The sequence below is a fragment of the Chanodichthys erythropterus genome, chromosome 23 (genome assembly GCF_024489055.1).
Source record: "Chanodichthys erythropterus isolate Z2021 chromosome 23, ASM2448905v1, whole genome shotgun sequence".
In the NCBI taxonomy this organism is placed as follows: Eukaryota; Metazoa; Chordata; class Actinopteri; order Cypriniformes; family Xenocyprididae; genus Chanodichthys; species Chanodichthys erythropterus.
The window spans coordinates 8,476,463-8,489,081 of NC_090243.1; the positions used below are offsets into that span (position 1 = coordinate 8,476,463).

The 12,619-nt window shown below is 36.9% G+C and overlaps 1 protein-coding gene across 3 annotated transcripts in view; it reads right to left on the reverse strand.

Moving 5' to 3' along the window:
• The window catches only part of ctnnd2a (catenin (cadherin-associated protein), delta 2a), a 374,070-nt gene that overhangs the window by 81,057 nt on the left and 280,394 nt on the right, over positions 1 to 12,619 (reverse strand). For all 3 annotated transcript variants that reach the window (XM_067377392.1, XM_067377391.1, XM_067377393.1), the window contains one exon: positions 6,475 to 6,658. In XM_067377392.1, the coding sequence (XP_067233493.1) occupies positions 6,475 to 6,658 (184 nt within the window). The remainder of the gene's footprint in view (positions 1 to 6,474; positions 6,659 to 12,619) is intronic.

Here is a 12,619-nt window from a genome sequence, read left to right on the forward strand (position 1 = left end):
CAACAGCATAATTTCCCCTTCCTGCAGTCCAACACGGACCTCCACAGCTGCTCAAACACTGAACACGATTACCTGCTGCTTCGATGTCTTACAAGGCCTATCAAAAGTGTTTAGCTCGGCGATGTCTGCTAACAACGGGTTTTTGATTTTGTCAACAAAGATGAGAAGAAAAATGTGCACTTGTGCAGCATAATGATAAACAACTAAAAATATGACAAGAAAAATAACACTGCACAATTATAAATGCACTAACAAAGTTTATGATGAAGAACAATAGTTTCAAATAATCATAGTGCATGAATAGTTTAAATAGCTTGTTATATGTATAGTTTCATAATAAATAAAGTCACGTACACTTTTGATCAATTTAATGTGACCTTGCTGAATAAAAGAATTCAAAAATTCAATTCAAAATGGATTGTTCCAAAGCTCAGTGAATTCAAGCATGGTACTATGATAGGTGCCAGCTTTAAAATAAGTCAGTTTGTGAAATTTCATCCCTGCTAGATATAACACAGTCAACTGTAAGTGGTATGTGGAAAGTGGAAGCGTTTCGGAACAGCAGCAACTCTACCTCAAAGCAGAAGACCACACTGTAAACCCCAACACTAAAAATAATTGATTGGTTTGAGTAGGACAAACTTAAATTAGTTCAGTCAAATTAACTTTTATGAGTATTTAGCACTTTCTTTTTCTTTCAAGTTCACAGAACTGATATATTATAAGTAAACTGAACTGTTTCATTGTTTTGAGTTTTATGAACTTATTTCTTTTAATTTAGATGAACTTAAGTTTAACAGAAACTGGGCTGGGATTCCTATTTCCCAGCATGCTTTGCCCATGGCAAGGGTGAGTAAATGCTAAAATTAAGTGTTATATCATGTTTTTTTGCAAGATTAATAATAAGTGGGAGATTTAGTAGTGATTAATGTTTTGTTACGCTAATTTGGAAGAGTTTCTGTTAACGTGGGTTATTGGAGAGTTAACATCATGGTGACAAGTGATGTATTAGGCTTGGTTTGAGAGCAAGTATATTAAATGCTTTGTATTGCTGCACTCATTCAGCAAGTGTTATCACACTATTGTTAACATGTTAGAAAATTAGCAAGTTTGCCTTTTCGGAATTAGCTAAGTTACTATAGCTAGTTTACACTGTTCACATTGAGGTGACATGATAATTTTAAGTTAAATGTATGAATTGGTGTATTCAAACATTCCAAGTTAAGAATAATTAAAATGTATGAGTACAAAATAAAAATCTGCCAGTTCTGCTTACTTAAACTTTGAATTTCTGATTGCCTCAATTTTTAAGTTTTTCTAACTTTCGCGTAAATAATTCCAACTTTCGCTGTAAATTCATGTATACAATAGTGCATGTAAAGTCGGGGTCACCAAGTGCTGAGGCACATGGTGCGTAAAAGTCGCCATTGCTCTGCTGACTCCATAGCTAAAGAGTTCCAGTCTTCCACAGCCACATCAGTACAAAAACTGTGCGGTGGGAGCTTCATGGAATGGGTTTCCATGACCGAGTGCCTGCATTTAAGCCAAGTACACATCACCAAGTACAATGCCAAGCGTCGGATGGAGTGGAATAAAGCATGTCACTACTGGACTACTGAGCAGCGGAAACATGATCTGTGAATTGACGAATCACACTTGTCTGTTTGGTAGTCTGATGGGTAAAGCGGATACTGGGAGAACTTTACCTTCCTGACTGCATTGTGCCAACTGTAAAGTTTGGTGTAGGAGGGTTATTTTACAGGGGTTGGGTAGGCCCCTTACTTTCAGTGAAGGGAAATCTTAATGCTTCAGCATGTCAAGACATTTTGAACAATGCTATGTTTCCAAATTTGTGGGAACATTTTGGGGACCGCCCTTTTCTATTCCATCATGACTGTGCCAAATCAAAGTCCATAAAGACATGGTTGGAAGAGTTTCGTGTGGAAGAGCTTGACTTGCCCACACAGAGATCTGACCTCAAGCCCATCGAACACCTTTATGATGAACTGTAACAAATATTGCGAGAGTTCTTGTCCAACATCAGCGCCTGATGTCACAAATGTTCTACTGGATGAATGGATGAATTTTGGCCCCAACCCAGAGTTCTCCCCTCGGTTGTGGTAAGAATAGATAGAACTACAAGTGAGGAGATGGGGTGGAGGAGGGATGCTGATAAACAGACAAATGAACAGAGGTAAGTCTGCTGTATATATACCTCTTGTCGTTGGTTGAGTTGATTAACTGAATGCTCTCCACTTGTGCTAATTAGGTTAATTGTCTGAGCCTGCTCCTCCCAAACTTTGTTAATAAAACATAATTTCATGCAATTTCTTGGGAAAAAAATGTAACATTCGCCAGTCTAAATTCAAGTATTTACTCTTTGATCTCACTATTGGACAAGTGCCTTTTGCCTTAGAAACAATCCCTCAATCAATGCTTGAGGGTTCGAGGGAAGCTTTGACACAGGTTCAATTAAGTTCCTGCAGACAGCTGGTGAGCTGCAGAATCTAAACAGAGTGCGGAGCTGTTTAACTGTGTAAATGACTGATTCATCCATTCACTGAAGTCTGACAAAGAAAGTGAAAAGGAAAATCCAAAGCTTGTGATGTCTTTTTGGGATGTCATGAGGGATTGTGCTTTGAGGCTGAGAAAATCTCTTTCTATTAGATAGATTTTTTGCCCACGGAGACCCGCAGGTTTCAGAAATTTGATTTCTGCGTGTGGAAGTGATTTACAGCAGCAGTGTGTCAAACTCCCATTGGGAGAGGCTCAATTCCAAAAACACTGCTTCACTGATTTTCAATGGCTTGCTCAAGTGTTCCCACCTCCAAGGGGGAGAAAAAAAATTCCACTTTGACGAACATCATCAATCCGAATTGAAGTATTTAATGTCAGAAATTGACAACATGACTGTCTCCAAAGTGATACCCAGAGGAGACGGCAAGAATGTAATGTAAATGCCTCAGTCAAATTATCATGAAATATTTTCGAAGCATGATGCATATTTCATTTTTAATGTCTATTTTGCTTACATGTTAAATAAAACATCTTACTGCCAAAGTTGTAAATTGTATAGGGCAGTGTTTATGAGTGTTTATTCAAAATGGATGAGTCATTAAAGAATCTGGCTCATGAGTCAATCCTTTCAGGAATTGCTTCACTAAAAACAAGAGACATTTGCTTGTGAAAAAAAAAACTTCATTAATCATTGCTGTATATTTTTTGGTGGCGATTCAGACAACATAGGTAGCACTGTGTATATTTCAGTCACTAAAAAGAACCACACCATATGAGTCATTTGCTTTTGAATCACACTACGCAGGTCTCGCTGCATGTTTTTGATTCACTAAAATGCACCCGTTCATAAGAGTCATTTGTGAAACACACTACTTTGCCTCACTGTAGACTTTTAAGAACCATTTGCACCTGATTTACACTATACTGGTCTCGCTATGCATTTTTGATTCACTAAAAGAACCTGTTTATAAGAGTCATTTGCTTGTGAATCAGAATATTACCCTGGTCTCACTGTATGTTTTTGATTCACTAAAAATAAAAACAAACTGGAAAGATTGTGATTAATTGGAAAGTCAATATTAAATTGTACTGTGTGGTAGAGGATACGTGTGGTCCACAATCACACAGTGTGCATATCATACACATTTTTCTTCCTGAAGCATGTGCGTATCTGACAGATTAATATGCGGAGGATGGTAATTGCCACTTTACAGCGCTCCTACAGAAGATGATTTGTTGAAACACAAGACACTGCCATTCACTAGTCGAAGTAATTCACTGCAATCAGAAGCAGACTTGTCATTTACAGAAAAATGAAAATCAAAGGATAAGACGACTGTTTGTATTTGCATATCTGTGTATTTGCATACAGTAGTTGTGCCTCTGTTTCTGTAACTCAACAATCACTTATAGTAAAAATACAAATGATAACAGCTTAGTTTTTCCTACATGTTTGATCAAATAAATCAACTTACTTTGGTGACTTCTTTCATTAAAGAGACTTAAAACATTAAAAATCAAATTGACCCCAAACTTTTGAACGGTAGTGTATATATTCACATGTAGTAAGCAGGCAACTCTTGGCCTCAAAGGAATTAATGCTGAATGAAAAGGACGACTACAGCTTGCAGATTTCACACGTACCTAAGGAACTGTGTAGCCCAGATTGCTTTTTTCAAAACCCTTGGCATACTGTTTCAAACGCAAACACCTTCACAACTCCATTGATTGTAAATGGACCGAAAAGGCAGATCTCTCATTAAGAACAGATTGTGGTTTGCACCTTGCAGTTGTTTCTATGACAGCTGGCTATGTGATTTAGAGAACAGCCTTTTTATATATCTGGACCTCTGAGAATGATGCTTCCTTTGATTAACTGACAAAAAAATGAGAGCTTTGGATTTTTTACACCTCCATCCTGTTCCATATGGAATGAGGAACAACCCTGACGAGCCATTTCCCCCAGCCACGTCTGTTCTGTTCGCATCTCTAAATCGCCCGGGGTAAAACTGAATCATAACCTGTACGGCTTTGTCACGGTGAGTAAAGATTTACCGTATCGCTCCTGTCTCTTCTGCACGAAGGAAGAAGACGCAAAGCATCTGATTCATGATTTATGCAATAATGCATAATGATGTTTATGTGGAGTGCAAATCTAGCTTATTATGATTTATACATAGTTTCTTGTTGCGAGAAGTTGGTTGAAAAATAACTGCGAGAAAGTGTTGATTCTCTTGGGTTGAGTATCAGTCTCACGTAAGGCTTTATTCTTGTATCCATAGCAACAGCGCAGTATTAAACTACATTAAAGTGCATGCTATGAGAGGATCACACTGCTTTTGTTTGCTTTCCCAGTTTCCTTCCAAGCTTTCCTAAATGAATAAAATCATTTCAAACCATACTTTTGCAGTTTCACCTCACAAAACAATACTTTTGTGGAAACCGTGAAAATTTTTTTTTTTTTTTAGGATTCTTTTATGTATAGAAAGTTCAAAAGAAAAGCATATATTTAAAAAGGAAATGTTTTCTGTCATTATAAATGTCACTGTTGATCAATTCAATGCATCCTTCTCAATATAAGTATTAAACCTTTTGAACGGTAGCATACACTTACTCTGCCTTATTCATGAAACGTGAGCAGAGTTTGTGTAAATATTACATCAAACAAGTCCGACGTCATTTCAATGGCACAATTTTTGCACAAATTTGCACAAATCTGTAAACAATTCACACATACCAACAGTCTGCAGTCATGTTGTTCCAAACCCGTATGTCTTTCTTTATTCTGTGAACCACATTAATTTTCATTATTCGCACAAAGACAGCTGAAACACTATTTAAAATATCTTTTTTTGTGTTCCGCAGAAAAAAAAAAAAAAGTCATACACGTTTGGAATGATGACAAGTTTCAATTTAAAGGCACAATATGTAAGATTTTTGGATTCAAATATCCAAAAACCACTAGAACAGTGTTAATACTTTGTTGACTTGTGTACTTACATTATCCCAGATGTTTCCAAGAATGTTCAAATCCAGAGAAATAAGCAGTTTTAACCTGTTTATTTTGTAGAAACCATGGAAACACCAAAGACGCTTTAATATATTATGTGGGGTTTTTTTGGACAAGGGAACAACTGTTTGGATACATTTATAGATAGAAAACTAATTATTGTTATATAGCTCAACACATTTAGTCTTTGTTTGAATCTCATGGAATTTGGAATTGAATCTATGAATCTATTGATTTTCCTTGGGTACCCATGTTAGAATTTTGCTAACATAGCATAAACAGATGCAGCTTTATTTTTTTAGTAACAGTAATACGGCATTTCTCCGTCATATAATAGATTGCATGCCATTTAACTACACAAGCCATCCAGCATTTATTAAAATGACATTCTAATATCGATCTAGCTTACTAGAGTGTGCAACAAGTGTCTCATAGGAGCCACCGAGCGAATGTACAGAGTAATTTCATAACATCCTTTTCAACAAACTCAAATGTATCTAATATGATAAAACAGCACTGCGTTACCCCACATATGCTTGACTGGAAGAAGCGGAAGTGGCAACACCTGCGGCATAATAAAAGTTCAGCTGCTCTAGAGGCATGTGTCGCTTTCATCTCACATTAGCAATCGCTCCAGCGGCCTCGTTCAGCTCCCACAACACTCGGCCCTGTTCTGCTTCATACTACAGTAATGTTAATAATCTCACCCCTGAACATGATTTCTGCCTGAGTCCCATCCCGATTCTTTTCCACCAGCTGTGAGATGAAGACGGCATCTCCCAAGATTCCTCTCTCAATCTCAGCATCATAAAGCTGCGCCTTTGTTTCGAATAGGTGACCTCTAGTGGCGAAAATTTACATATTGTGCCTTTAAGGGTGAATTACAACCAAACTAAGAAAGTTCTCCAATCATTCGGCCCCTATAAGAAAAGCACACACATACTCACCTCAGGCAGCCGGTGGCATTGCGAAGTACTTGGGAAGTGTGCATTTGTAGCTTGCGGTCCTCCTGATGTGGGGACACGTCCCAGGTGGAATGGGGTATAATCACGGTGTTGGTCAAGACGGCCAGAGCGTCCTGGATTATAGGCATCTTCAGAGCATCACATGAAGACAGGTTCCACAACACGCCTGCACAGGAAAACACATGCGTGTGGCATTTAGCATAGTGAATGCGAAAAGCCTCCTCTTCTGGACCATTTTCACATATTTAAAGATAAACTATTAACACATGAGAGGCGGGTAGTTCGAAACCCCTGCCTGAAAGTGACTGTGGTACTGTGCAAGAAATAATGCTTTTCTATTATTACTCCTTTAAAGGGAAAAAAAAAATTATAACAATGTCCATTCTGTGCTTGAGTTAGCCTGAGACAGGTTTTGACAACGTCTCACACAGACTCGGAGACCCACAGAAATGTAGAGCTGAACACCAGAGGAAAAAAAAAAACATAATTTGACAAGCTATGGAGCCTGCGGTCTCACATTACAATGGCGGTCTAACATCATTTTACCAAACTCCTTCACAGCTCCACCAAGTCTCAGAGGAAGGACTTATGCAATATGATTTATGAATTGCTTTTTGTCGTGCAATTCACTTAAAAAAACTGTTTTGTACTGTATAAACATTCAGATTATATCTTTAAAACAACAGATTAAATTGGTACAACAAACAGAATTTCTTAGCTGGTAAAAATTAAACAGTCTACTTAAGAATGCGAACTATTGCAGACAAATATAAACATGCCAAGACTTAATATCTTCCACGTAGCATGTCCCTGTTATCGTTATCAGTGCAGCCATTAGAGATTTGTGGGAGCCATTCTTGCAGAAACATCATATTTGCCTCAGACAGTAATTTGATAAACAAACAGAAATTATGGAGAAGAAGAGGGGGGAGTCATTAGCATTTTAATTTTTGTTTAGGAATGGATAATGACAGTGGAAGAGACAATCGAAATGTCTGTTCGGTCAAGACCTTTTGTTCTCTAACATATACGCATGACTTTGTAATATATGCAGTTTGATGGCTGCTTCAGTGTGTTGAAGGATCTGAAGTTTAGAAAAGCGAAGCAGATACTGTATATACGCATATATTTGTGTGTTTTTTTTGCTCTAAATAAAGTATAATGTAAAGTAAAGTATAAAGTTATAAAATACTTCTATTTTCTTTCTATTCATCAAAGAATCCATGAAAAAAAAAAATTAAGCAGCACAACTGTTTTCCACATTGATAATAATAAGAAATGTTTCTTGAGCACCAAATCAGCATATAAGAATGATTTCTGAAGGATCATGTGACACTGAAGACTGAAGTTATTAAGCTTTGCCATCACAGAAAGAAATTGTGTTTTAAAAAAATATTCAAATTGAAAAAAGTTATTATTAATTGTAATAATTCTTCACACTATCGCTGTTTTTACTGTATTTTTGATCAAATAAATGCAGCCTTGGTGAGCATTAAAGACTTCATTAGAAAAATCTTACAGACACCAAACTTTTGTTGCATATCTGGCATACTAAGCACAGTATACTTCCTGCATACTATACTTTTTTAAATAGTAGGTACTATGCCACTCCAAGCAGGTTCAAGGATATTTAATGTAGCGTAACGTAAAGTGATTAAAAAAATCCAGGCCACATTCACCATCGATCATCAGCTATAAACGGGCATATTTCAAGTTACAACAAGAAGAAACTCTCATTAAGGTTGTAGGAGGTCAATTTCAAGTTGTCAATACTAAAACATCCTGCAAATGAGAAATAACCAATTTAGGCATGTGTGTGGCTAATTAGCCTATCCTGAGCTCATCAATATCTCACCTGAGAGAGCTCACTGTCTGAAGCGGTAATTTATTCTGACAGATACTATATTACAGAGGATATCTCTAATTTCATCTTAAGCCTCTATAGAACATTCTAATGTCTAGCAGCTGCAAGGAGAGAAATGTATTTTAAGACACTTTTCACACCACTAAAACCATAAATATCTCCAAACACAACTGTGTTCTGATAGGAAAACAGCATATAAGCTTGAATAAAAGCAGGCTTGTAGCATGCTCCTGTTTTATTAGATTCACTTTACATTATTTCCGCAGATGCATAACTAAACATAACTCTTTGTAGCTGGAAGCATTACCAAATTCACCAGAATTTTTCGTAAACAAACATTCGGGAAAAGGTTGATGACTTGCTCGAATTCTGTGAGGCTTTATAAATTCCCAGAATGTACATTATATTTATTCATTTAGCAGATGCTTTTAGACAAAATGACTTAGGCAAAAACACTATCTTTGTTTAAATGCAGAATTTCAATGATTCTTTCAAATGATCGCCCACTTTCACCGGCCTTGGTTCTGGAGAATTTTTTTTTTCTCAATTCACTTTCTCAATAGGGATTAAAAAAAACAAACAACCCTGCAAACAGCTCTGAAATGCATCACAACCTTTCATGTGAAATAAGTCTATGAAAAACGTTTGTCTATTAACCATTGGCGAGTTATAAGTACACTGTAAAAAATAAAAGTTGCTGCCTTCAATATTTAAGTACAATCAACTTGGCTGTATAAGTCATTTCAATTTATATTATATTAAACTGACTTTGAACCTTGTATAACTTATAAAAAAAGATGAAAATTGCTTAACTTATTTTGATGAGTTAAAGTAATGTAAAAACATATGTTGTCATGACTTATTGATGATATATACTATATATATATATATATATATATATATATATATATATATATATATATATATATATATATATATATATATATATATATTGTTTACAGTGTATAGGCAGACGTTTGGCTTAATCTCACCTCCTGCTGTACTGAATGGCCTTGCAGGGGTTGTAATGTGAACATCTTGCTAAAAGCCACTCTGTGTCACTCAGATGTCAGAATGGAGGACAGACTCTAAAAACAGCGATGATGATAAATTGCAGAACATGTATGCAACCTATTAGAACGAAGCCAACCTTCAACTTCAATCCAAGCGCTCATTCCCACTGTCCATCAGCTTTACAAAGGACATGCAACATGAGTCAGACCAAACTTCTATTTTTCCTATTTGCTTATCTTCACTTTTATGCCCATTCTCTCTCTCTCTCCCTTCTTTAAGAAACTACGCACTTTTATGAGTCAGTATGAAGAGGTGGCAGCTGAATAGTTGTTGACGCTGACCTTGCTAGCTTCTTGCTCTCAAACAAACACACACACACACACACACACACACACACACACACACACACACACACACACACACACACACACACACACACACACACACACACACACACACACACACACACACACACACACACACACACACACACACACACACACACACACACACACACACACCCGCCATGAGCCATGAGCCTTTAATTCCAGAGACCGGGGGACCGGCTGTAGCTGATTGCAGGTGCTGGTGAAAAACTTTTCACTGTGCTTATTCTGTTGAGCGACTCACCCCTTCACCACAAGCCTTAGTAGGGCAATCTTAGTATTTATAAACCAAGGTAGGCATGTCAAAACGAGGAGTTTTATGTAAATATTCACATTTATGGCACAGAGGTTATTATTATTAATGATCCACTTAGGGGAGAAATACGATTAACACCATGAGCTTGACAACTGCTGTATGTACATAATCCATGCTTGTATACAGTGGGAACGGAAAGTTTTCAGACCCCCTTAAATTTTTCACTCTTTGTTATATTGCAGCCATTTGCTAAAATCATTTAAGTTCATTTTTTTTCCACATTAATGTACACACAGCACCCCATATTGACAGAAAAACACAGAATTGTTGACATTTTTGCAGATTTATTAAAAAAGAAAATCTGAAATATCACATGGTCCTAAGTATTCAGACCCTTTGCTCAGTATTTAGTAGAAGCACCCTTTTGATCTAATACAGCCATGAGTCTTTTTGGGAAAGATGCAACAAGTTTTTCACACCTGGATTTGGGGATCCTCTGCCATTCCTCCTTGCAGATCCTCTCTAGTTCTGTCAGGTTGGATGGTAAACGTTGGTGGACAGACATTTTTAGGTCTCTCCAGAGATGCTCAATTGGGTTTAAGTCAGGGCTCTGGCTGGGCCAAACAAGAACAGTCACAGAGTTGTTGTGAAGCCACTCCTTCGTTATTTTAGCTGTGTGCTTAGGGTCATTGTCTTGTTGGAAGGTAAACCTTCGGCCCAGTCTGAGGTCCTGAGCACTCTGGAGAAGGTTTTTGTTCAGGATATCCCTGTACTTGGCCGCATTCATCTTTCCCTCGATTGCAACCAGTCGTCCTGTCCCTGCAGCTGAAAAACACCCCCACAGCATGATGCTGCCACCACCATGCTTCACTGTTGGGACTGTATTGGACAGGTGATGAGCAGTGCCTGGTTTTCTCCACACTTCCCTTTTAGAATTAAGGCCAAAAAGTTCTATCTTGGTCTCATCAGACCAGATAATCTTATTTCTCACCATCTTGGCAAACTCCATGCGGGCTTTCATGTTTCAACCTTAAGTGCAGCAGAAATGTTTTTGTAATCTTGGCCAGATCTGTGCCTTGCCACAATTCTGTCTCTAAGCTCTTCAGGCAGTTCCTTTGACCTCATGATTCTCATTTGCTCTGACATGCACTGTGAGCTGTAAGGTCTTATATAGACAGGTGTGTGGCTTTCCTAATCAAGTCCAATCAGTATAATCAAACACAGCTGGACTCAAATGAAGGTGTAGAACCATCTCAAGGATGATCAGAAGAAATGGACAGCACCTGAGTTAAATATATGAGCGTCACAGCAAAGGGTCTGAATACTTAGGACCATGTGATATTTCAGTTTTTCTTTTTTAATAAATCAAAAGTAATGTCAGAAAGACAAAAATGTCAACAATTCTGTGTTTTTCTGTGCTGTGTGTACATTAATGAGAAAAAAAATGAACTTTGATTTTGATTTTAGCAAATGGCTGCAATATACCAAAGAGAGAAAAAAATTAAGGGGGTCTGAATACTTTCCGTACCCACCATTGAAAAGTGTGGGATTGGTACGATTTTTAAAGTGTTTTAGAAAGAAGTCTCTTATGCTCACCGAATTTATTTGATCAAAATACAGTAAATGTATTGTAATAATGTATCATTACAATTTATAATAATTTCTATTTTAATGCATTTTAAAATTGTACTTATTTATTCCTGTGATGGTTAAGCTGAATTTTCAGTAGCCATTTCCACAGACTTTGATGTCACATGATCCTTCAGAAATCATTATGCTGATTTGGTGCTCAAGAAACATTTCTTATTGTTCAGAATATAAAATAACCCTGATTATAATACGACCCCCCCCCCACACACTTTTTTTTTTGGAAAAAGGCTTTTGGAAGTCCAAATATTGTGTCTTTTTTTAAAGAAAATGGTTTTATTTGAAAATAATGTTCATATTGCATATTGTTCATATTTAAATTATTGCATTGAGAGTATGATAAATGCTGGTAAAATGTACCAGCGATCACATTTAAAAATAAACACTTTTTGGCATACCATAAAAATAATCTGTAACCCATCTGAATTACATAACAATTATGCTATCCATCTCACAGAGAAAACCATGTAGCCTACAAAAATTTCATTAACAGTAGAAGTGAAATCTTATTTTGGTTTTAAAATCTGAGTACCATCTTACATTTTAAAATCACGTACGGGGAAAGTTTGGTCAACGAGTCACACAAACATGACAGTCATGCGGCTCTTAAACGGTAAGCTTTTTGCATTACTATCTTCTTGCACTCTCAATCTTCTAACATTACACTCTGACACACTGTATTACTTGGCACACACATTTTACACGTATTTGGTGCCACCTATTTTTGCGGGGGTATTATTGCCATGTAAAAGTCGAAACCCTAAATAGAAGACGCACCCGTTTTTTTCAGACGTATTTCTAAGAAATAAACATTGTATTATATTTGGAACAATACGGTACTTACGGTTTGTGGTGCAGCTGCTGTAATATCCAATACAGCTGACTGCTTCATCTTTTTCTTTTCTTTGCGAACTCTCCATTAAAGTATGCCTTGTTTATAAATAAATTCACAGTCAAATG